General features: G+C 36.9%; 1 protein-coding gene across 1 annotated transcript in view; it reads right to left on the reverse strand.

The window, feature by feature from the left end:
• Window positions 1-26,641, reverse strand: part of LOC111563883 (receptor-type tyrosine-protein phosphatase N2-like) — a 268,035-nt gene that overhangs the window by 187,231 nt on the left and 54,163 nt on the right. Inside the window, exons 6-10 of the mRNA XM_055014499.1 lie at window positions 24,973-25,363; window positions 22,503-22,883; window positions 21,181-21,221; window positions 19,743-20,116; window positions 10,174-10,260 (exon numbers count right to left, since the gene is read on the reverse strand). Of these exons, the coding sequence (XP_054870474.1) occupies window positions 10,174-10,260; window positions 19,743-20,116; window positions 21,181-21,221; window positions 22,503-22,883; window positions 24,973-25,363 (1,274 nt within the window). The remainder of the gene's footprint in view (window positions 1-10,173; window positions 10,261-19,742; window positions 20,117-21,180; window positions 21,222-22,502; window positions 22,884-24,972; window positions 25,364-26,641) is intronic.

Genomic DNA, 26,641 nt, shown 5'->3' on the forward strand with positions numbered 1-26,641 from the left:
GCATTTTTCGGATTTGTTAAGATGCAGAAAATGACTAAAATCACGCCAAAAAAAGTGTTAATGTTGATGTTTACTATAAACAAATAAAAAAATCTGACCAAAACTTTACATAACAGTCAAATAAAAAAAATCAGTATTTTGGGGTTTTTTCAACTGTATTATTTTGTAACTATTTACTGCTTTGTTAAATTACAGATAATACTGTCGTACATTAAATTACAAATCTAGCACAATCCCAGAACAAAAAAAAATTATATGCACGCTAACCTTTAAAAAACAAGCAAACAAAAACAGGTCAAAAATGTAAAGAATGTCCACATATAATATCAGTATTTTAGCAAATGGTATTTTGTTCTTTTACAACACTTCACCGTAAAATAACTAACTATAGTAAATCTTTGAAAGAATCCCTATTTTACAGATATTTGTTGATATTTGACAGGAAAAAAATGTATATGAAGGACTAGACAATGGAAAATATTTTTTAAACTTGTTATTTTACAGATTTTCCCAGTTTGGTTAAATTACAGTCTAGTGAGGAAACACAAAAAAGATAGATGTTAACTGTAAAACAAAAAGAAAAAAGATGCAACCAATGTTTTTAAATGTTTTTATTTTACAGTTTTTTCTGCTTTGCTAAATTACATAAAAAAGTAGTAATTTATATATTAACCAAAACTGTCAATGTCAAAAATCTATATTTTTAGAAAAAGTTATTTATTTTTAATTTTTATATATATATATATATATATATATATATATATATATATATATATATATATATATATATATATATATATATATATATTACAATGTGTGACATTCTGGCTGTCTTTTTTTAAAGTTTCTGTTTTATGTGAAACAACAAAAAAAATCTTAATTTTAAAAGGGTTAGAGTTTTCCATTATTTTTATAGCTTTTCCCCCCATCAGAAATCTGTATTTTCACACGTTTGTGCAAAACTTTTGAATTAGCAATAAAAAATAAGAACTTTTCTTAAAAACTGTGATTTTTGCAACAATTACTGTTATTTCATAGATTTGAACATCAAGTATGACCACAAAAAAACATTAATTTTTGTATTAATCATTCAAAAATCAGGCCAAAGCTGTAAATAACATCTGTATTTGTACAATTTTTAATCGTATTGTTTTATTGCATTTTGTATATGTATATGCATGTGTATTTATCTATTTAAGCAAATAAATAATACAACTATTTGTCTGTTAAATGTAGTGGAGGAGGGAAAGAGAAGGGTAAGCCCAGTGTAGTCTTTAACATTCATCACCAATGATAATATTACACACAGATAATAATAATAATAATAATAATACACAGATAATAACTGGTAAAATAATCAAAAAATATTAATTTACATGTTAATTGTAAAAAGGCAAAAAATGCACATGAAGTTCACATCAAAAATCTGTAGTTTTACAAAAAAATATTGGCTCAAAAAATATTTACATAAATTATACATTTTTAATAGTTTTACCTGTGATTTTTTTAGAACAATTGGTTATTTTATGGAATTTATTATCTGATGTTTTTTTTTGTTAGGCAAGCAGTTATTTTGTTATTTTACAAGTTTTAATATGTTTGATGATTGAATGGGTCTAGCTGTCTGATCTGTATTTTTTACAAAATAATTCTAAACAGAATTTTTTCTTAACTGTGAATTTTGGAACAATTTGTCATTTTACAGATTTTAATATCTGGTAAAATTACTAAAAGTTTAGACACACCTTCTCATTCAATGGATTCTATTTAATTATATTCTACATTGTAGATTAATACTGAAGACATAAAAACTATAACAGAATATATATGGAATGATATTGTAAAAAGTGTTTATTTTCAGTATTAATATACAATGTAGGAAATAATACAAATAAATAAAAAGCATTAAATGAGAAGGTGTATCCAAGCTTATGACTAGTAGTGCATCTGTATATATTTGACAAGTATTTTGTTTGACCTTTCAATATACAGACACTGATTTTGACGAAATTGTAGAAACAAATCCCATTGTAAAATGTCTGAATAAAGTTTAAAATGGTTGATGTTTGAATGGCTCTGGGTTGCTGATCAGAAGGTTCAAGGTTTAAGCTGCTATGACCTCAATCATATCTGCTTTAAGGACGCCAGATCAATTCCAACTTTCGAACAAGAAATGCTTCCGTAATGTATTCGTCACAAATAAGTGCAGATTTTTCTTCTTGCATTCTGTATCATTTGGCTTCTTTTTGCTTCAGTATCATTCTTAACCATGTTGGTTTGAACAGTACTCACTTTGATGAAAATTTTACAGATTGTAGAACCATAAAATGCAACTATATGTTGTGCTTTGTACCGATTTGAAGTCTAGCGTTGCTTGTTTCGGCAGGGATAGCCATTTAAGATGATGAAACCGAGGCTGACGGATAAAGACGCTCTGCAGTGCTCACACCTCTGGCCTTACCAGCCTCCATCATCCTGCTGCCAGCTCAGGCCCACTCTCTCCTCCTAGTGGCGGCTCTTGAATATGACCCTTCAGCTCAGACACAGACATTACATCACCTCAAGCCTCCTGTTTTGAAAAAATAAATAAAGAATAAAACCCCTCCAGTCTACACTCGGTGACGGTTACGCAACAGCCACGATTATTCGGCGAGCAGATACAGTCAAAGGCTCGGTGAGGCCGCCCACGTCAGCGCTTTCCTCCCGCCCGCCACTTCACCCTCAACCACTACCAGGCCACCGCCGCAGCTAAAAACATTTCCAAGGCCGTTTTTTTCTTTCCTCCTGAAAGCGCTCACCGTCAGTATTATCTAATCAGTATCGAATTGTTCCAAATGAAATGTAAGGGTGTGAGTCACTCTGCAGGTTTTGTTTTGCGTCCCGGCTCAGTGTGTAGGCTCGCTTTGATGATTCATATGATGCCAGTGTGGAAGTTCTTTTTTTTAGTTTTTTTTTGTTGCTGCAGGCTCGCTGAACCGCCGCTGCTCTCCGGCTGCGGCCCCCGAGAGGAAATTGTTAGGAAAGGGAAGTTTTGTTGTCTTGTCGGTAGCTGGGGTCACGCGGGTCGCCGGCTACTTTGTTCGGAGATACTTTTGTTGTTGTATTATGCTAATCGGCCGGCGCTGTGTGAGGTGGAAGGTTGGGGCGGCCGCGGGGCTGCCGCCTGGTAAATGGATGAAGGGGAGTTTGTGAAGTGGCTGAGACTGAGGATAAATGCATGGGAGGCAAAGAGGCACCTATTCCACGATGACTTTATACAGTACTTTCACTTCAAGTACAGGCAAACATCGAAGAGCCGCTCATTTAATACAGATTTTTCACCCTGTTTGCAGATAGTTTTGTTTTTTATTTGTCCAGTTTTTGGAACAAATCTGCCTCGACCGAATGGAATTTCTTGTGTTATGTAGTGAAAGTGAAAAGTGACATGAACCACAATTTCTTTCTTATAAACAAATAGTTTTAAAATGTTATCTTTAAAGCATTTTTTTGGGTGAGCAAACTCTGAAACCTTCTGAACCCCAAAACCAGCTGGTGGGTTTGAAAGTTTAAACGTAAAAATGATAAAAAAAATACTTCATTTATCAGGGTCAGAAATTGCAAAATTACAAAGAATAGCAATACTTTTCAACTTTCCCACAGTCCCTGAACTACTCAGCAGCGTTGGAAAATCTAAACTCATGATACTTAAAAAAAAATACTTATTTTTCAGGTCTCATTCATAAAATTTTCAAAAAATACAGCATTTGCTCAAACCAGATTCTGTCAATAAATGAATGAATAAATAAAAAGTCTGTGCTTCTAGACACAACCGCAAAGAATCATCAGAATTTCAGCTTTCCAACTGTTCTCAGACTACTTATCTAAGACGTGCCGCTCTGCTGCAAAACTTCAGCAAACCTAAACCTAAAATATTTCGTCAATTCTATGTCTGTTTTAAAATATTGCCAAAAACCAGCTGTTTGCTCCAATCGGACTCTGTAAAAATGGAAAAATTCTGCACTCTTCTGCGCAATCGTTAAGTCATTAGTGATTTGGCTGCAACCGACAGTCTTGTGTTAAAAATTCAGGGACTTTTGGCTGAACTGCAAGCAGTGTTTAGGCAGAAGAGGGATGAGACAAGTATAGAAACAAATTACAAAAAATGTAAGCAGTAAAGTATCTTTCACATTTAGGGTTGCAATTATTTTTTAAACAGTTTTAAAAACATCTGGGGCCAATTGGAAAACCTTGTACATGTTGTTTCCATTTTTTTTTGCAGAATTTTTGTAAAATAAAGAAATTAGAAACCTTTTGTTTCCTTTTTACATGAATTATACCATTATAACTGTGTCGTATTGCACAAAATACATTTTATAGTTCTCTCTACTTCTAGAGTAGTTTTCATAAAAGTGCAGGTTTTAATGTTATGGTGAAAAAGGAGCAGTTCAGGGGGTTAAAATAATTTAAAATGGCTGTATCTGAAAGAAAAGTTAAGGTAAAAACACAGTCATTCAACAGCTTAACAGATTATGAAATCATTTCATACGTCTCTATGGCTTTTAGTAAACATGCCTTTTCCTTCGTGGTTATTTTTAGCGGTGAAAACGGTGCTGACCTGAAGGTTCAGCAAAGCCTGAGTTGTACGACACGTCAGACCCGACATGTAATCTTGGAGCTGCTGCAGCCACGGATAATAAAACTCTTCTCAGAAGCACCAAGCTTCACTCCGTCCTGCAGACTGGCAAATCAGATAATCAATAAGGAGGATAATACAGTATGCTCTCTCTATTACCGCGTTGTAAAGAGGCATTAAGGCAAATAAAATGAACAATAACAATGTCAGCTTGGCATCCAAACGACACCATAAGTACGTCCATAAATAATACAGACTGTCAATGCAAAGTCGAGGTTTAATGGTACTACAGTCGTGAGTTATTTCAAAAAGGAATCCTTTTAGAAGTGAATACAAAATACTTCCCGATGCTTCACACTGCTGTTGTCTTTCAGCTCCAAATAAAAACTCCAGCTACTAGAAATAGTCTTATTGCAGCTCATCAAAGCACAGTGACAAAGTAAAAGTCTCCCAGACATGTTAAATTATGTGATATGGAAGAGTTTTCTTTCTTCTCAGGTGTTTCGTTGTTGCTCTTATTGTAATTCAACCTACGTGGGCAGCGTTTACTTTTACTCAGTCTGTTCTTCCTTAAAAAGAAGTAGGAGAATCTGTAGGTAGACAGATGCTATGTAAACTTTATATGAAACTTTCTAAACTCTAATGCAGCAACTTGTCATTTGCATAGAGGAGCCACCAAATCCAAATGTAAAAGTCAGAATATTTTATCAACTTCAATTTCAGTTCAAAAATCAGCCAAAAATTAAACATTAAGATTAACTAGATTCTGTAAAAAAGTAAAAATTGTACAATCCTTGGTGGAACTGAGAAGCCATGACTGACTCAGCTGTGACCAACAGTCACATGATAAAGATTCTGGAGGTTTTTGGTTGAACTGCAGGCAGTGTTTCCACAGAGACAAACTACTACATTAACTTGTCATTTTGGTTCTAGTTTCTGGATTTGAAAAACGTGTGTGTCAGCTTTAATTTAAGCTATGAATAAGACACTTGAGATATTTTCATTTGAAGGAACGGTGCAGCCATTAAATATAGGGTTGAATATTTCTGGCTCAGTGAAGAGCTTGCAGCAAAGAATAAGATAACACAGAGCGGATAAGAAAACATTTAGATAATTTAGGAAATTTACCAAATCTGGGCTTAAAATTTGTGATATTTTAGCAAATTTACTGATTTTTGCATCTCTCATAAAAGAAGCCCTTTAAAGAAATAATATTCTGTAATAAATGAAACATTTCACTTCATAAACTCTATCTAAAATCCCAAATGTTGAACAAGATGCTTGTTAGGTTTAATTTTGCAGATGACAAAGTGTAAAGTTATGAACAAGACCCCTGCAAATTTTTCCATTTGATAGAAGAGTGCAGCCATAAAAAATGAGTTTCAATATTTCTGTTTCAAAAATTGTGATTTTTTAAAATATCAAATTCATTTATTCTACATGTCTGCAAAAAAAATAAATAAACATGTACACTAACCAGCTTCTGTAAAACAACAAAAATGTGCAATCCCTGGTGGAACTGAGAAGCCATGACTGACTCGGCTGTGATCAACATTCATATGACAAAAATTCTGGAAGTTTTTTGGCTGAACTGCAGGCAGTGTTTCCACAGAGACAAAGTAATGCAGTAACTTGTCACTTTGAGTCTTGTTTCTGGATTTGAATCACCCAAATATCTCTATAATTTCTTCTAAAACACCTCAAGCTTTATAATCTGTCTCTCAAATCCCAAAAGTCTAAAAGGGTTTGTGTCGGGTTTTATTTTAAATTATGAACAAGACACCTGTGATATTTCCATTTGATGGAACAATGCCTTCATAGAGAAATGGGTTTGTATATTTCTGCTTCAGTGAAGAGCTCGAAGCGAAGACAGAGGGTAGATTTCACGCATCACAGTTGAAGATATGATGGGAAAAGTGGACTTTAAGAGTTAAAGGAGATGTGAAGCTGAGTTAGAAAGTGTTCGTCTGTGTGGTCGAGGAGCAGGGAGGTAAATCTGGACTGTTGGGGGCTCAGTGTCCATCTTTAGCCTTTGTCTCTGGGTCCACTTGCTCCAGTGGAGCTGCCTGCCGTTGCCACAGTGGCCAGGAGCCGGGCGGCCTCGGAAAATAAGCGTGGCGCCTCTGACAAATTGTCGAGGCAGCTCCCCCTGCTGGGCTTTCACTGCGCTGGCAACAAAAGAGACCCCCGGCTTCCCTCTCTCTCTCTTTCTGCATCTATATCTCTGTCGCTCTCTCGCTTTCTCTCTCCTCCAATCCATCACTCTCCTCAGTGTATAGCTCTCTGCTTTCAGTCCCAGAATAGGAGAACAAAGACAAAAGGTGCATTAGAACCGGGGAACAGTGGAGGCCACCCAGGGACTCAATGCAGCAGCCGGGCGGCACGGCAAGGTGCCACGACAACAACAGAGCCCAGCGACGTGGGCGGACCCAGAGAGAGTGTGTGAAGGTATGAGTGTGTGTGTGTGTGTGTGTGTGTGTGTGTGTGTGTGTTTATGTGCACCCGATCCCCACCTGTCCATACATATATACATGAATGTGCTCATCAGTTCTTCCTCTTTCTCGCTCCAGACTTCAGTTCATTTTGGAAGCCGCTTTATCAAATAAACTGAATTTTCTGCACAAAAAACGTCAGTCCACACAGGTTCTCACGGCGTTAACTCAATATAAAGAATCAAAAATCAATGCAGTGCTTGCATTTCTGTAAGTTTAACCACTGCAGAGACACATTACCTCTTCGAGGACAAACGCTAAAAAAATCAATGCTTGATAATACCACAGAAATAAGCTGCGCCCACAAGATAACACGTCAATAATCCACAGTGATTCTGTACACATCACAGTAATCACAATTTTATAATTGCCAGAGAAAAAATCACACATTCAACCTAATACCACAGAGCGTTACATGAACCAAGTATTAACCTTCTGAACTGCAGCCGCTTTGAAAGGCGTTCCATTTGTCAGAGCAGGAAACCATCAAAACAGAAAACATTGTTGGATTTTTACCTTTCAAAAAGTCCATGAACTCACATTGAGTTCTAAAACAAACTTAAAATTGTGATTTTTAAAAAAAAAAAATAAATTTATTCTATACGTCTCATTTAATTGTTGAGACTTTTCGGTTGAACTGCAGGCAGTGTTTCCACAGAGCAAATAGGAGACCAATATTGAAACTAACTAAAGATGTAAGGAGGAAAACATCTATGCTATGTAATCACTATTTATATTTTTTTCCAGTGTTAGTAACACTTGTATGAAGCGTGGCGGGCCGGTTTTGGTATGTTTGACACCCCTGAATTATGCGTTTAATGAAGAAAATATCGTAATCCTCAGCAGTGTGTTCGGCGGCAGAAACAGATGGAGGCGACGACGAAGCGGAATTTGATGATGACAGAAAAAGAGCGAGAGACATAGAAAGAGAGGGTGAAAGAGAGCGAGGGTTCAAGCGGAGTTCAGTCTCATCAATAAACGATCGCAGCTGGAACCCAACAAGTCAATAACGTGGACGGGACGCGCTCATTGCCGTCTTACCCCTGCCAGAGCAGGAAAAAAAAAACTAAACTGTTGACGGAGTGAATACAAGGCAACGTCCTTGGGTTTATCTCTGTTTTCTCTCCTGTGTGATTGTACCGCCTTGTGCCACTCGGCTTTGATCCCACCAGTTTGCCCTCTCTGATCCGTCGTGCCGGGGGGTAGCTGTGGAGGAGCCGACGCCGCTCGTCTTCTGCGGGGAATATTTGAGCATGTGATGCGCTGCCCTTTGAGAAAATTGCCTCCCACTCGAGCCCACAGGTAGAAAACGCTTGTTTGTCGGGGACGTAAAGCACACTATGGATGCGGTGAGTCATCCGCGGACCTCTACTCCCACAGTCGTTTCTGGAGCTGCTCGTAATTTAGAAACGCTGTCGAACGCTGCTGGCCGCCTGACAGCTCGGAGAGGGTGACGTGTCCGGAGGCGCTGTAACATTACAGGGCAAAGAGAGTTTTGAAAGGACATTATGAGCGTTTAAATGCTTTTATTTTAGCCTCCTGAGCAGAACAAACCGCCGGAGCTTCGGCTGCCTGAGCTCGCATTGTTGGTGTTGCGAGGACAGAAATCATTCTCCTCACTTTTTAAGGACAAAAAGCAAATCTGCACAATGTAAATCATTCAATTTTAGGGTGAAAATTTAATTTCAGAGCACAGTTAGGATTTGACAAGCAGCGGTTATGCTTTCAGTTGAGGTAGAAGTGTCGAGGAAATCAAGTTTTAGATTTCAGTGTGAGTATGTTTTGACCTTTTCTCGCATTCTTATTTTGAAGTTTCAGACTTGGCGTTATGGTTCAACCTGCCTGAAGGTTTGAACGGCATCTTATCTTTTGAAAAATCATCATAATTGCGACATTTATCAGGAAAAGCACAAAGAGTTTTCAGATTCCCAACTTTCCGACGGTCCCTGAACTAATCATCTGTATAGAGCAGCTCTATATTTTATGTCTTGGTCAAAATTCACTAAAAATAAAGCGTATGCTCAAACATTATTCTGTAAAAAAACAAAAATTCTGCAGTTCTAGACGCAACTCAAAAGTCATTTGGGATTCCACTGCAACTAAGAGTGACATGAGGAAAATTCAACAACTTTTTGGGTGAACTGAGCTGAACGACAAGCCAAGAAAGACAAGTGCGTCAACACAATAAAGAATGTAACTATTAAATTATCTATTAGCACCGTTGCTAACACCTGTGAGTTCTTGGAAAACTGTTGTACATTTTAATTCTAAGTTTGTTAGAATTTTTGTAAAATACATGATTAAAGATTATGATCACATGCCATGCTCATGTGCCTTTATGTAAAGTATGAGAATTTAAATAATTACTCTATCATGACCAAAATTTATATACCAATAAAAAGAAACTTATCATTATTGTGAAAATCCTCATCATTTGGCAAATTTATGTTTTCACATTTTTCCATCTGATGTCAGCGACTTTATCTTTTAGCCTTTAAGTCCTGAAATATGATTCAGATTTTTTTTTTTTTAAATTCTTTGTCTTGTGCAACATTTTGACACAGTTCTGGGTCCAAACATTCATTACAAGATAAAAAAAAACACACAAATTAGCTGAATTTTGCACTTGTAGTGGAATCAAACAGAAAAATTCTGTATTAAAGCTGACCTCGGTACATTTGCAGCGACAGGTTTCCATTTCTTCGAGGAAGGGACTGCAGGCTTTATGTTTGTGAAAATAAATGCATGTGTGAAATTTGTCACTTCCAGTGTGTTTGGCTCTGCGTCAAACAGACTTTATTTATTGGCATTTTTAACCAGAACAGGTGCGACTTGATCGTTTCTCAATAGCAGCGGATTATTCAGAGCAAACACACTAAATGTGGCGGTTTGTGGTTTTTACGATCCTCCGTGATGCAATATGACAAACAAAAGGTTTAAAAAAACAAAAGAAAATACACCAGATCCAGGGTAGATGGTGATTTTTCAGAGCAACAAACAGCATTAAAGGTGCAGAAAGCAGCAAGCGATCGGTGTTTTTCTGACGGGTAAAAAAGGAGTTTTACGTACGAGAGCTCGGCAAAGTCGGTCATCTGGATTTTCGCCCTCCGAGCCAAAATCTGCATCAGGTGGAGGCCTTCATCTGTCTGGAGCCCACTGGTGATAGACATGGAGGGAGAAGGCAGACAAGGAAGTCAGAAATAACATTCACAGTAAAAGCACAAAACTGCTTACAATGCACACTAATATTTGAAGCTAACAGAAGCAGATCGTGAGTGCTTCTTTTTCTGTCAAATATTTGTTATTTTCATCTTTTTATACAATATTCCTTATTGAACACGTTTTTTCTGGTACACTTGGAATCAGATTTTTATAGTTTATTGTATTATTTTTTAGGCATTAAAATTTTCCTTCAACACTTAAGAGGCCAATGTCACAAGAAATGGCTTTTAAAGTAAAATTTCTGTATAATAAAATTAGAAGATTTTTTTAATAAATACTGTATATTGAATTTTAATTACATTTAGTATTCTATAGATTTTAAAATTAGAACCGCTTTTTATAGTATAGTATTGTACAGCAACATTTTCAGAGGATATGTTAATTTTTAATGCTAATGTTACTAACCTGCCTTTTTGTTATTTTATGTTGTTGATGTAAGCTGCTGAATGCTTTAATTTCCCTGGGGATGAATAAAGTATCTATCTATCTGTCTGTCTGTCTGTCTGTCTGTCTGTCTGTCTGTCTGTCTGTCTGTCTGTCTGTCTGTCTGTCTGTCTGTCTGTCTGTCTGTCTGTCTGTCTGTCTGTCTGTCTGTCTGTCTGTCTGTCTGTCTGTCTGTCTGTCTGTCTGTCTGTCTATCTATCTAATACAGAAATATAATTTCTTATGGATATCCTAATTTCATTTACACATTAACCCTAAAAAACTGTCCAAAACTGTACCGAATTACTGCATAAAAATTGTATGTATAAATGTAAAATCATGCATTTATTCTGCATATGTAAGATATTATTATGACTTGAATTGTGAGTAAGATTTACTGATGTCAGAAGAAGTGACACCAACAGAGCAGCAGTTCGTGTGAGCAATGCCAATCCCCGACCTTTGGGTATACAGTAGTTTAATACATTACCGTTCAAAAGTTTGGGGTCACCCAGACAATTCCATGTTTTCCATGAAAACTCACACTTTTATTCATGTGCTAACATAACTGTACAAGGGTTTACTAATCATCAATGAGCCTTTCAACACCATTAGCTAACACAATGTAGCATTAGAACACAGGAGTGATGGTTGCTGGAAATGTTCCTCTGTACCTCTATGGAGATATTCCATTAAAAATCAGCTGTTTCCAGCTACAATAGTCATTTACCACATTAACAATGTCTAGACTGTATTTCTGATTAATTTCATGTTATCTTCATTGAAAAAAAATGCTTTCCTTTCAAAAATAAGGACATTTCTAAGTGACCTCAAACACACACACACACACACACACACACACACACACACACACACACACACACACACACACACACACATATATATATACATAAGGGCTGTCAAAATTAAAGTGTTAATGCAGATTAATTGATGCATCTGCAGTGCAGATTGACTCAAAATTCCTGAAATGTCTCTGGCAAATCTGGCGACTTTCCAAAGCCCCCTGGCAACTTTTTTTGTCAAAAGCGACTAGCGACAAATCTAGCGACTTTTTCTGGTGTCTTGGAGACTCTGACATGAAAGCTTGTATCGTTCTGTGGTTACTGTCCTCGACGAGCAGCAGGTGCTGATGTGAGTTCCTTCCCATCCGAAAGCACTCTCAGGTGGTTACAGTAACCCCGCAGTAGTCCCACTGTGTGATTAGAGGAGAACCATACCATTCTGCATGCGCCATCCTGTCTTACAGAGTGGAATGTAAATGAATGTTTCTTCACTGCAATAAATCACTGCATTTCAATCACCCAGCCTCTAGTCCAAAAACATATTTTGGGAGTTTTTTACTCATTTTTTGTCTCTTCCGCAACATTACTCCTCTCTCCTACAGCGTCCATTACAATTACATGCAAATGGAAAAATATTCAAATTAGGCAATGACATCATTTAGCGACTTTTAGGACAGCCTATAGCGACTTCCCTTACTAAGCAGTTGGCAACACTGGGTATCCATACATAACGTACACATACATAACACACGCCTGTGCTCAGTGCAAGGTCATTTTGTTTGTGGGTACATCTATATTAAATGGACACATTCTAGTGTTGTGATTTCTGCTACAAATTTTTTCAAGATTTCAGCCGTCGGAAATGATACGACTGAGCAGCCTTGTCGGAGTACTGCCCTCTCTGAGTGCTTTTCTTGTTTGAAATTCTTTCAGAGCAAAGTCAGGGCGATGTCCATAACGTGCCTCGGACTATCTTGACGATGCTGAATTTAGAGCGGAGAAATGGTTCAAAACTGAAAAAAACATATCAATTTTCACTACTAAATCTAAATATATAATGTGTCAAAATTGACAGTTTTTCTGGCGAGGACAGGTATTATCCACGTGACCCCGAGGACATTGCTTGCCAGAAAAAGCATGAAAACGGCAGAGTTCAGTCGCATTATCGGTCCAGCTCCTGCAGCCTGTCAGACACCAATCTGAGTCCTGTTCTTTGGGGACAGAACTGCCCGAGGAGAGGATTCCTGCATGTAGTAATAGAAAAGTCAGAGGTTTCAGCGAACAAAGGAAGAACCATTTCCTCCAAAAAGTCAAAGACATCTCCTGCCCTCGGGGCTTCTGCAGAGATCCTTCCACCACGAGCTGCTACACCGAATGCATGAGAGTGAGGGAAGAGAAAACATAAATCCTATCCACAGTCATGAGCGGAAAGCAGCCAGTAAGAAAATAAGTCAGCAACAAGAAGTCATTTCAGACTGGCTTATTATTGTGAAGATGTGTCATAGTGAAGTTAAAACCTTTCAGGGAAATACTATTATATACAGCAAGTAAATGAGAATAAAACATGACAGCAGTTTTTCAGGTCTTATTGTTAATATTAATTCACTTTGGACATGTATTTAGTCTGCAAGTATAAAAGCATTTAGAGTTTTTCTTTTTAAACACACAATTACAGATCATTTACTTCAGGAGTTTGAAAAAAAGGTGTTTTTTTCTGCCAATTACCCCCCACACTGCCTCTTTCATCAATTAAGCTAATTAACTCATGGAATTTTCCATTTAAAGCTGAACCCCGTTTGGAATCGCAGTTGGACAGCGATGACTCAGTGATGGGAGCAAACATGGAAAAGGCATTTATAGGTTGAAGGTTTAAGGGTGACAGAAATAGCAGAGTGTTGGACACCAGGTGTTTTCCTCCAGCTGCGATGAATCAGTCTGTCCTCCTCCTCCTCCTCTTCCTCCCTCCAGGCCACCGGAGGATTCGATAAAACCACCGACATGTTCCTGCCTCCAGCTTTCACCTCTGACACGTCTCCAAAATGTCACAACGTTGCATCTAATCTGCCTCATTACGCCTGAAGTCCTGCACTAGCTTTGATTCTACGGCCATCTTTATGTTTATTTTTTCCCTAGAAAAAATAAACAGGATGGATCGTCTTTTCTGGAGATGATCTGGTATATCTCCGTGTTTATTTTCTTGCCTGTAGCTGACATTTGGATGAAAAGATCGATGTCATTCTCACTATTTGTGGGCTAACTATGTAGCTTTGGCCGCTAGTTAGCTTAGCATAACAAAGACACATGGGGGAAACAAACAACTAGCTCGGCTCTGCTAAAAACTAATAAAATGCTCCAAACGGCACCTCAAAAGTAATTAAGTTAATGAAAACATTTTAATTTAAAAACCTTCTGATCTGGGTGTTTTTGGGGTTTTTTTCCTTACTTTTGATGCATTTTTGCTCACTGCTTGCTCGTTTTTTACTGCAATTTAAAGTTCTGCACGTCTACGGAAACAGAAAAAACAAGACTAGAAGTAGAAGTGAAAAATGTTTTCCTTGCAGTATAAGAAATTTATGATGCCATAAATCACAAAACAAACAAACAAAAAAAAATCAGATGTTGAATTTCTGATCATTTATGTTTCCATAAATTGAAAAAACCTGGGATCAGCATGTGCAACATTTTTTACAAGTGCCCACAGATGTTATCGATACTGGAAATAATGATGACATACTATAAACACTTCACTTTTTATAATTTTGACTAGTTTCAGTCTTTCATCTCTGAAATGCTCTGTGCTTACATGGCCTGCACTTCAGCCAAAAGGTCCCTGAAATTTTGTTCACTTGGTTGTTGCAAAAATGAGAGCAGAATCTTTTATTTTGTTTTACAGATTCTGATAAATCAAACCATTTATTTGTTGTTGGTGGTGTTGTTTAAAAAAAAATTAAATCAGCCTTTTAGAATAACATGACCTAACCTTAAAAATTGTTTGAGTTTCCTGTCATGGATGAGTAGTTCAAGGACTGTGGGAAAAATTAAAATCGGACGATTCCTTCAGATTTTCCAGTTTCTGGTTCAGCTGTATTTTTTTGGTGTGAAACAACATGCCATTCAAACCCAAGCAAGTTTTGGGATTTAGAGGATTAATATATATATATAAAAGTTGAGATTTATTTTAGACAATATCTTGTTCTTAACCTTAATTTTCATGGTGTTTCCTACAGCAGACAACATTCTATATTTTGAATTATGGCTAAAATCACTTGGTTAGGTTGGTCTATTTTGAATATACCTTATTAAAAATCTGTTTTTGAAATTCCTTTTTGCTTAATATTAACTAAACTTTAATGAGTTTTATTTTTAATGTATGATGTAGTTGTTGTTTTAATAGTAATTTCCATTACTATGGATTATGTTTTGGATACTTTACAAAATAGAATTGTGAGGTATTGTTTTAATGATGCTATAGGTAAAAGTAATGCATTTTCTCTTGTTTTTCTGTTGTCAGGAGCTGAAAAGCATCAAGATATATAGTCGGATGCTTAAAGAAACCCTTAAAACTCACTGACCTTACTGTGAAATCGCAGCATGACACTGAGGAGTAGCAGAGCAGCAGTCTGGTAGCAGGAAGCACAAATCAGAGATGTTCTTTGTAGGAGATAAAGAAAACCCCTGTGAGCTTGACTCTTTCTGTACAACTACAGATGTATTATATTTAGTTGGCTGTACAGTGAGGTGCAGTTTTAGGTCAACCAGGTAATGAAGCTCTCCATCAGCTTCACTGCAGTCAGACGTAACAGCAAAAAGGTTTCACGTTTTGTCGTTGCTCTAAGATGTGGATATATTGAGACAATTCGAGCACAGAAGAAGCTTTGTTTCACCAAGAGGCAGTTCTTTGAAGGACTTTTTTATTTTCTACTTTCTGGTGCATCGCAAAGTGGTATTTTTTCCATGTTGTGGTTGATGCTGCACTTCGCTTTCTCTCGAGAGAGAGAGACGAGATTTGACACAAGGCGAACCGTCAAGGAGAACTTTGGTGTTCATCTTAAGTACGGCAATCACACAGAAATGTCAAGAGACGCTTTGAAGAGTCACTGCAAAGGGTTAGGGAGGAATCTGCTGAGTACACTGAAGGCTCTGACATCGACGGTGCGAAGGTGACTGAGGACATCTTAAACCTTCCAGCTGTTCACCTCAGATCAGAGTATCACATCTTCAGAGTCTGTTTCACAAAGCTGAAGCAGTGGCAACTTGATGCAAAGGCTGCTGTCTCAATTACTTCAACACTTACTGTCATGGTGTAGGTTCTGCGAGCAGAAGTTTTGCTTTTGCTCCAACAGAGAGAAAAATTTGCAATGCAATGATTCATTTAATAATATATCTAAAGGAAAAACGTCGAGGCGCTTCTTCTGAGAGGCACTGCTAAAGAAAACAACCTTTCAGAGCAAAAAATCTAAAATTTAAGGCACAAAACAGCATCAACTAAAAAGTACATTCAATCCATGCAACAAGTCTGAGGAGCAGTTAAGAGTCCCCATTAGGATCTTTAACTCTGCACACCTTCAACAATGGGCTCCTCTAAGAAACTGCCTGAAGATCTCAAAATGAAGTTATTCTTCAAAAGTGACGCCTTCAAAAGCTCCAAAAAGGGATCTAAAAAGCCCCCCAGGTTCATGGAAGCTCTTCCAGACTGACTGCAAGGACCTGCAGGAAGGTTTAGCTAAAGCAAGAATGATGGGAAATTTGCCGCAGACACGATGTTTGATGAAGACTCACAATTTTCCCATGAATCATCATCAACACTTCCATCACCACATTTGAGGTTAATATGGTCAACTGACTAACAATAATAGTACATCAAAGTGTAAAACAAGTCATTTCCTGTTACCAGCAGGTGGCGCTATGACAGTTAAGGATTATTAGCATATGGATGTGATCAGGGCAGGACTCTGATCAAACATGTAAAGTTTGAGGCTGACAGGAGCATGTACAGGAGAGTTAGACAGCACTTCCTGTTTCATTGCGATGCATCAAAGTTCAGGAGGCCTTCCATGGCAGCACCTTTTGACTTTGGCTGAAGATTTTGAGGACTTTTTATCATTAAGGAATGTTGTATCAACTGGCCAAATCTGAGGATCTTGAAGTTACCCTGTATGAAGACTTGACGCCTGAAATGACCAAAAATCACAAAAAAATTAAGTCAAAATGGCGGACTTCCTGTTGGGTTTAGGGTATGGCTGCCATTGGCTTTTTTGTTTGTCCTGATGTGCTGCACATGCCTACCAAATTTCGTAGGCAAAGGTGAAACATCCTGTCCATCATAGATGTTATAAATTTTTGCAGGGGGCGCTATGGAGCCATTTTGTCCCAAAAAATATCAAAGAGCAAATTTTCATAAAAACATGCCGAAGAGTGTTTGAGCATGTTTAGGCCTCAAAAATGTGATTGTTTTGGGCAAAAAATAATTCCTTGCATTCCAAAAGGATGCCATGCACCGTCAGTGCTTGGGCCCTAAATATTGCATTAATATTGCAAGTATGAATTAGAAAACCAGCTGCTTTTTGCTTGTTTTGGACATTTTTATCCCTGGAATTTACTTAAGAATCTGGAGAAATGAGATTTGAAAAGGCAACAATGAGTCAACATAAGCCAGATAGTTTGTCATTTATCCAACATTTCTCTCCAGAAAAAAGCTTCACTTTCATGTTGCTGAGGCTGTTGGATGCAAGCACGAACACCTTTTTAATTCTAATGAATTTCAGAGTTTTTAAAGACCGCATCAGACGTTAAGTTGCCCATTTACACCCTTAATGACCTGTATGATCGAGAGTTCGGTAATGTGAAAGAGATTCAAGGACAAAAGGAAAAGACATTGTGTTGATAAAAAACTCTCCGTCATTCGACATACTGAAGCCATGAGTGTGACCTCCACAGAAACACCACAGAGATGTTTTTCCTCTATAACGCAACATTTATGGCTCTTCAGGGGTGTAACTCTGAATGGCAGGAAACAAAATGGAAAAAGAAACAGAAAGAGACCTTGAGCCTGCTGTATCTGAAAGAGAAAGCAAGTTTCAAAGAAGTTTCAAAACCAAACACGAGGATGAAGGAGAATGAAAGTTTCGAGGACTTCAAACGCAAAGTACATTGTAAAATGATTTTTTACTGTAATCATTTCAATACTTAACTGCTATTTTACAGATTTTTAAATTTGTTTTACTATTATTATTATTTGACAGACAGCTAGTAAAATAACATGGAGAAGGAGAAACAGGCCACAATTGTAAATAATTTACACATTTAAAAAAAATCTGTTTTTATAAATCTCAAAAATAGGTATGTTGCAGATTTTTGCAATTATTTGAAAAAAAGTAAAAATCTGTATGTAAAGGTTTGAAAAAGAAGAGTTTAAAGTGTTGTTTTATACATGTTTCCTTTCTTTTTTTTATTACAGGTAATATCATGTTAAATTAGCAAAACAAATAATATCCATGTTTCCGTGGAGAAAAAAAAAGATTTATTATTTAAATAATGTCCACTTAAAAATCAGAATTTTATAAATGGTGGAGATTTGCTCTTTTACAGATTTGACTGTAGAATTAGCATGTATTTGTCTTTAAAACAGCAAATAAATTGCTATTTAACAAATAATATTTGTCATCATGTGAATGTATTTTCAGGACTTAACAAATGATACATGATTTGACAGATGTAAAACAGCATTAACACACAAGACACCATGAAAAGCTTGTCACGAAAATGACGGCATGAATTTCTAAAAGTCAGACCTGCTGCGTAACACAGTTCCTCAATAAGTCTTAGGGATTTGCTAGCAGATTCCCTTCATGTTCCCCTCTGCACTGACTTGGTCATTACGATGGTAAGAATACAATAATAATATTTAATAGCGGCAGTTTTGAAATAGCTACACAGACTCCAGTTTTCCCGCATATACTGAAATGTTACGAAAGTTACTTTGACACAAACCTACATAAACTGCTCAGGAGCAGCTAGAGGAACATGAACAAGAGCCCAAGACACTGACCCGACCACGAAACTCCCAAGATCCAAATCTCAACAACCTAAAAGACGCAAACGGTCCGATTCCAGACACCTTGAGGTCCTGACCCGACAGCTCAGAGCTACTTTGTCTGCACAAGAGGAACTCACACGTTTGTTAGGTGGTTTTAATGTTGTGGCCAATTCTATAGAACAAAATGGTCGAGTCTGCATCTCAGTGTCATTCTGCTGCAGGGCGAAAAAAAGCTCTGGTTCGGTTGTATTTCTTTAAACCAATCACAGCTGTAGGCGGAGCTAAAGAACAAATATTGCTTCCCTTAAAATTGTGACGGGGTAGTAGTTTTGGTGAAACATTTGCACACAGAGAGACGAGAACTGAGATTAAATGGATAATTAATGGAGAAAAAAACAAGCAGGGCTGCCTTACTTCACAGTTCTCTGGAAAAGCTGAATTTTTCTCTGAGGTATTTTGCTGCTCGGACGTTGTTGTAGTGATGACTGGTTTGTATCTGCATTTCATTTCAGGCTGACCGAGAACAAGAAACTTAAAAAGTTAATTCAGTTAATTAACTGTATCTCTCATGCATCAGATGCCAGTTTATTAGGTAGAACTAGGTACCAAATAAATATTGTGGTCGTTTTTTTCAAGAATTTCAGGATTCTTTTTTGCTGTTTGTGTTTTTTTTACTTTACATCCTGGACTTATTATCTCCATATGAAGCATCCAGTGCACTGTTTGTTTCCAGAACCAGAACCAAAACTAGTGAAGCAGTATTCAGCTATGATGCTCCTCACCTGTGGAACAAACTTCCTGAACACCTGAGGTTCTGCTCAAACTGTCGGCCTTTTAAATCTGGCCTGAAAACCAAACTGTTTACTGCAGCTTTCTCTTAGATGCTCAATCTATTTTCTTGTCTTTTAGTGCACTTCTATGACCTTAATGTCTACTTTTATGTTTTATTCCTACGATTTGAATGTAAGTCTACCTTTAAATCATTTTTCTGAATGTATTTCTTTGCCGTTGTAAAGCACCTTGAATTGCCTTGTGTATGAATTGTGCTATACAAATAAACTTGCCTTGCCTTTGAAATATCGCCAAAAAAAACCCCGCCTCACACTTCAGTTTCAGCTCCTTTGTGTTACTTGTGCGTTGGCAGCTCTACTCACTCTGTGTCGGTGATGACGTAGCCGAAAACGTCATCGTCGGCCTTCTTCCTGCCGGCTTTGACGTCCAGCTGGAGCTCGGGAACGTGCATCGTCTTCTTGTGCGGCTCCTCGTAGACGAGCGAAGCCGGAGGAGGCGGCACCTCCTTGATCCAGCCCTCCACCTCGGACACCTCCTCCACGGACTGGGTGGCGTCCTTCTTCTGCACCGTCACGCCGGCCTCGCTGGTCCGGCTCTGGACGTTCTCCAGGCCCACCGGCTGGCCTCTGGGCGTCTCCACGGCGATGTCGTACCGGTTTCTGGCCGGTGGAGGGCCGGTGAACGGGGTTTTGTCAAGGTAGGCGAGGAGTTTGGTGAAGAGGCTGCCGCTGTCGGCCTGAGAGAAGAGGATATTTTGGGTGAGGTGGTCACTAAAAACTCACAAAATGCAGCTTTTTCATTTAACCCTCCTGTTGTCCTCATTGACGGGCATCAAAAAAATCTGAAAAAAAATCCAAAAATTCAGCAAAAAAATCCCCCAAATATCTGAAAATTTGCAAAACCTTCACGAAGAAAATTTCATTAATTCCTTAAAAATTTCCCTTTAAATTTGGCAGGACAATTCTTGTAAATATTTTCAAAAAATGAGTAAAAATCTTCAAAAAAAAAATCCTAAAAATATCTAAAGTGATTCCATATATATCAGTAAAACTTCTAATATTTTCTTTAAGAACATTCACATGAATGTTCTTAAGAAACATTTTAAACATTTATTTTTTTTCCACAAAAAAATGTTCAAAGATTTCCCAAAAATGTTGAAAATGTTTACATCAGAAGTTTCACTGTGAAAATATATATTTTCCCACATTTTCAAACTTTAAAATGGGTCAATTTTCACCCGCAGCACGACAGGAGGGTTAAAAAATTCCAGGCATTGATTCCAGCTCACACAATAATAACAGGAAGAAAGTCTGACTGCTGAGGTTGACTGTAAGCCTCTAAATCCTCTGTTCGCAGGTGTTTTCATTTATTCATCGTTAATATTGACGTCTTCACATTGCACCCACTTTATTTTTAACATTATAACACCTAGTCTGACAATTTTATAGGATTTTCAAAAAGAATCAATCTGCCCACCTGCAATCAAAAATCACAAAATAAATGATGTATTATCTTATGCCATTTAGTTGTTGATTACTTGTACAAAAGCCCCAAAACTAGACTTTATTTTCCTTCTGTGAAAGCTATTGGGTAAGTGAAGAACACCGAGTTCCTGCTAAATTCTCTGGACATTTATTTCATAAAGTGTCTGATGTCAAACACACTTTGAAGCTCTTTTGAAAGCTGCAGGCAGGAGGGTTCGTGTCCTTCCTCGTGGCGAATGTTTCAGAACTGCTGATAATGTCGGCCTTCGCTCTGACATTTAAGTTTTCTCTTTTGTGCCACGAACTGAATGCTTACCTTGTCCTTCACATTCTGCTCTTCTGGATCCGAGTGGCGCTCTGTGGGGGGAAACAGAGCGAAAGCATTCACACGTTTTTTTTTTCCTTTTTTAGTGAGAGAATTAACTGAACGAACCGAAGAGAAGCTGTTGCGTTAATCAAACAGAACCGCTGCAAAAAGCCGTCTGAGCTAAAAGAAGCCTTCACGAACTCCAAGGGCGGTTTTTATTTTTTATTTTATTATTTTTTTTTTTTTTTTAAATCAGATTTTCATTCTACTTTGATATTTGATTTGAAATTTAATTTTTTACAGATGTTGAAAAAAAATCTGCCAGGAAATGCTCTAAAAGGATAAGTTAAGATATAGGTTAAGATTTAAGTTAAGATTTAAGTTAATTTACGTTAAAATTTAAATTAAGTTTCAAGTTAAGATTAGCTATAAATTAAGTATAGATTTAGGTTAAGATTTAAGGTAAGATTTACGCTGATATTTAAATTACTTAACATTTAAGATTTAAGTTAAGATTTATGTTAAAATTTAAGTTTAGATTACATTTAAGTGAATTCTATAATTAGGTTATGTTAAGATTTACATTAATATTTAAAATTTAAGTTAAAATTTAAGATTAAAGTTAATGTACGTTAAAATTTAAATCAAGCTTCAAGTTCAGTGTAGTTTTAAGTTAACTTTAGATCTAAGTTAAGATTTACATTAATGTTTAAGTTATTTCAATTTTAAGTTAAGATTTAAGCTAATTTCTGATAAAAAAATTTATGCAAAGTTTCAAGTTAAGTTGAGTTTTAAGTTAAGTTTAGATTTAAGTTGAGAGTTGATTGATCCCAAAGGAAATCTTTAGCCAGAAAACAATTAAATAAAAGCAACATCTCAGGGAAAACAATAAGCTGAAAAGTACGATACACTACGGTGTAACAAAAAACTGTAGTCGTGTCGTTATTGCGTCCCGATTCTAATATTTTCTTTACACATTTAATTTATTATTATTTATTATTACATTTAAATGAAGCAGATGAACCAACTGAGTACGTTATTGTCCTTAGGAGCTTCTTTAGGTTGAGCCGAGCCACATCTCTGTAGCACAGTTCATTATTTGCAGCTCGTTAAAGTATTCTGTGGGTTGTCTGGTCTGGGTGGAACCATTAACTCCGGCTCAGTTTCTGCTCTGCATCCAACACAAGATGCTTATTTATTCTCCACATTGATTTTTATGTTGCCCTCACGGCGAGCAGAGAGCTCCTCTTTTGTTTTCATCACGGTTATTATGTATGTTTGCTCAATACTTTAATTATGTAAAAACACAAAATGAATCACTAGAAAACTACCTTGAAGTGCTGCCAGCGCCTCAGCGGTGCTCTCCACCGGCTTCACAGTGGCAGCGTTCTCCAGCTTCTCCTCCTCCCTCGGTTCCTCCTCCAGGTCCCTCGGTCCGGGTCCCCGAGCCCGAGTCAGGCCCTGGTCCCGGCCCCGGTCCCGGCCCTGGCCCTGGCCCTGGTCCCGGCCCCGGTCCCGGCCCTGGTCCTGGTCCCGGCCCTGGTCCTGGTCCCGGCCCCGGTCCCGGCCCTGGTCCTGGTCCCGGCCCTGGTCCACCACCTGCAGGGCGTCAGCTATGAGGCTTGACAGCTGGTCCAAGTCCTGCGGCGTCAGGTTGTCCACGTCCACGTGCTGCCGGCCGACGTTCCTCAGAACGTTCTCGATGAACCTCTCTGGAGAAACGAGCAACGTTAAGATTCAAGCTAAGTAAGCTGTACAGTCGAGTCATTATTGAGCCCTGATTCTAGCATCTCCTTCCATAAACTAAGGCAGAAAGTTTTATGGACATTTATCATTTCAAGTGTTGTTCCTATAAGGTTGAAAGTGACCTTAGAACATCTTTAGGATGTTTATAATTTAAAATAATGTTCCCAAAAGGTTAAAAGTGAACTAAGACAGAATATTTTCCTGAAATAAATACCAAAATTTTTAAGGATATTTATCATTTTAAATTATCTTCCTATGAGGTTATATATGAACTAAGATGGAATGTTTGGAAGATAATTGTCATTTCAAATAATGTTCCTTTAATGTTAAAGGCAAACTAAGAACATTTTTAGGATATTCATCATTCAAATAATATTTCTAAATGTTAAAAGTGAACTAAGACAGAACATTTTCCTTAAATAAATAACTTAAATAAAGTAAGACAGAACGTTTTATGGATATTTATCATTCAAATGATGTTACTAAAATGTTAAAAGTGAACTTAGAAGATTTTTTGGGTATGTATAATTTCAAATAATGTTCCTATAAGGTTAAAAGTGAACTGAGACACAACATTTTAAGGATATTTATCAATCAAATAATGTTTCAAAAATGTTAAAAGTGAATTTCGACCATCTATAGGCTCTGTATAATTTCAAGTATTGTTCATATAATGTTCAATGTGAGCTAAGACAGAATGTTTTTCTTAAATAAATACATTTAATAAACTAAGACAGAGCGTTTTGTGGAGATTTATCATTGAGGTCAAAAATGAACTAAGAACGTTTGAAGGATTTTTGTCATTTCAAGTAATGTTCCTCTAAGGTTAAAGGAAAACCAAGAACATTTTACAGATATTTATTTATTAAATTAATGATTGTATCTGAATTAAGAACATATTAAGGATATTTACAATTTCACGTATTGTTCCTATAAGGATAAAAGCGAACTGAGACAGAACGCTTTAAAAATATTTATTAGTCAAATAATGTTTCTAAAAGTGAACTTCAACATTTTTAGAATATGCATAATTTCAAATAATGGTCCTATAATGTCCAACTTGAACTACGACAGAATGTTTTCCTTAAATAAATACCTAAAATAAACTAAGACAGAGAGTTTTAATGATATTAATCACTTTAAATGATGTTCCTATGAGGTCATATGGTGGAGTTTTAAGGATATTTGTCATTAAAATAATATTTATAAAATGTCAAAAGTGAACTTAGAACATTTATGGGATATATATAATTTCAAGTAATGTTCCTAGAAGGTTAAAAGTGAACTACTTGTACTTGAACTACTCACCTGTTTTGTTCCGTAGAGAAACGGAACCAAATCTAAGCTAAAATAGTGATGTTTCATTAAAATCATGTCATTCCACGTGTGGGATTTACATTTTCCCCCCCAACAACACCTTCATTTGTACGACCAGAATCTGTAAATAAAGAAAAATTCTCTGCTCCTTTTGCAACCAGGAAGAAAAAGTGCAGAATTAAAAATGCAATTAGTAAAATATCGATAGAGCCACAGCTTCTCCCTGTATTGTAACACCCTGGAACATGTTCTGTTCATTCCAGGTTTTATCAATGTTTGTAACATTAAAAGTGAGAAAAATTCAACTCCTGTTTTTTTCTTTTTATGAATTGTGGGATTATTTCTGTGTTGTCTCTCCTTATCCATGGACTTTATGTTGCAGTAAAAAATTAAACCCATGGTGAGTAAAAGTGTGACAGGAGAAGCAGTTCTACCTGCCTGATCACAGAATTAGAAGGTGAGAAAACATAAATGTGTGAAACAGAATCATTGTTTGTTGTTTGGGTTTGAAATGTTCAGAGCGTCACCTTAAATTTAAATGTAGGACCAAACTTTAACCTTAATTTCTCTGTTGCTTACTTGTTTGGAAAGAACGCCCGTCTTTGCGTATTTTGTGATGAAACCCTGAAGCCTGGCAGCTCTGACTGTTAAACAGGTTTGCTGTGACTGATGTGTGCAAGCGGACGTTAACATTTTTAAATGTTTTCTGATGACATCCATCCTGCTCACAGCACATACCGTCCACAGATGTGAGCGGGTCCTTGACCGAAGCCCCCTGAGTTCTTCCCATCTTCAGAAGCCGGGGTTTTGTAGTCTCTTTTTTGAGGCCGGAATTTTCTATTCCGTTGCCGTAGAAGGGCCTTGGGCGGAAAGAGGGAGTCTCCTCCTCAGCGGGACTCGACCCGCCGCCGTGCGGAGACAGATGCCCAGAGAGATACCGCCTCAGGGTGCCCAGGAGAAGGTCGCCCTCGGCCCGCATGGCCAGGAGCTGGTCGGCTGGAGGTCTCTGCTTCTGCAGAGGCTGGAGGGATGAAAAGGAGGAGAAGCTGGAGGGAGGCGACTTCTGAGCCGAGGTCTGGGCCTTGGAGCGATAGAAATCTGAAGCGATGCCCGACTGGTAGCGGTCGCTCTGCAAGACATGGAAGAAATATTCGCAAAGATGTTATTTATGGAAACACTGAGGAGCTATTCTGAACCTGGACTGTAAAAAAAAAAAAAAAGAAAACAACAGAAAGTCCTATAAAAATGGCTAGGTGCCAGAAAAAACTACATTAAAAGGCTAGAACAGAATGTCTGTATTGTCATTGGATGTGAAAATGACGGTGCAATCCGACCGTAGGTGTTAAAAAAAGTTAAAAGACTGGGATAAAGAATTTAAAAACTAGAATAAAATATAAAAGAAAGAGAATTAAAAGGACAAAGTGCCTATAGTGCCCTGGAGTGTAATTGAGAAATAAAAAATAAATAGATAAATGTCATCCAAACATAAACAATCATCAGTCATTTCACGTCAGATTATTTTGCATGTATGATTGTTGATGCACTTATATTTTGTGTTAATATTTGATATAGTTCAGAGCAAGTATGTAAGTAAATAACAGCAAATAAAAAAATTGTGTAATTTTATGATCCAATGTAAAAAAAAAAAAAAAATTATAAAAATTACAAAAAAAGAAAAAAAATACAGTGGCTTTTACATTTTTTTTCAATTCTTAATGTACATACACAACACCTGTAAAATATATATAGAATTTAAAAACAATCTGCGACCATATTCTGTAAATATTGCAGCCAGGCAAACAGGAGACGATTATTCAAATGATAAAAATGCAAACAGTTAAATATTTATAGTATGCAGAGCTACCATTTCCTCCACTAACTGCTGCGGACACTTGGAAATGTGTTGGACATGCTGATTGCATCTTTAATTATTCAAAAAATCCTATAAAAACGGTGAAAATCTAGAAGGAAGGGTGTCAGAGAAAAAATCCAATACAAGACAGTGAAAATAACAATATTTTTATACAGCAAAAAATAGCAGAATTTTACATTCAAATGTAAAATAAATAAAACATTACCCCTTTAAAAAGGGGGGGTTGTAGGGTGGAGGTTAAGGCATTTTAAATTCTTAATGTGCATTCACAAAACCTTTATTTTTTTTTATTTTGCTGATTTAAATACAAAAAAATGAATTACCATTTGTAAAACTACAGATTATTGACGTGGATTTTATTTTAGTGTGTTTTTTTTTTTTTTTTTTGATTAACGTGTTAATTTTTTTCTGTGATTTCACTACTTCTTATCTGGAATTTAACAAAACAGGGAAATAATCTGTACAATTATAAGGTATATATAGTTAACTTTAATTTGAAAAGACAAAAGTTAAAATTTAAGTTAGCTTCCAGTT

The sequence above is a fragment of the Amphiprion ocellaris genome, chromosome 10 (genome assembly GCF_022539595.1).
Source record: "Amphiprion ocellaris isolate individual 3 ecotype Okinawa chromosome 10, ASM2253959v1, whole genome shotgun sequence".
Taxonomy (NCBI): Eukaryota; Metazoa; Chordata; class Actinopteri; family Pomacentridae; genus Amphiprion; species Amphiprion ocellaris.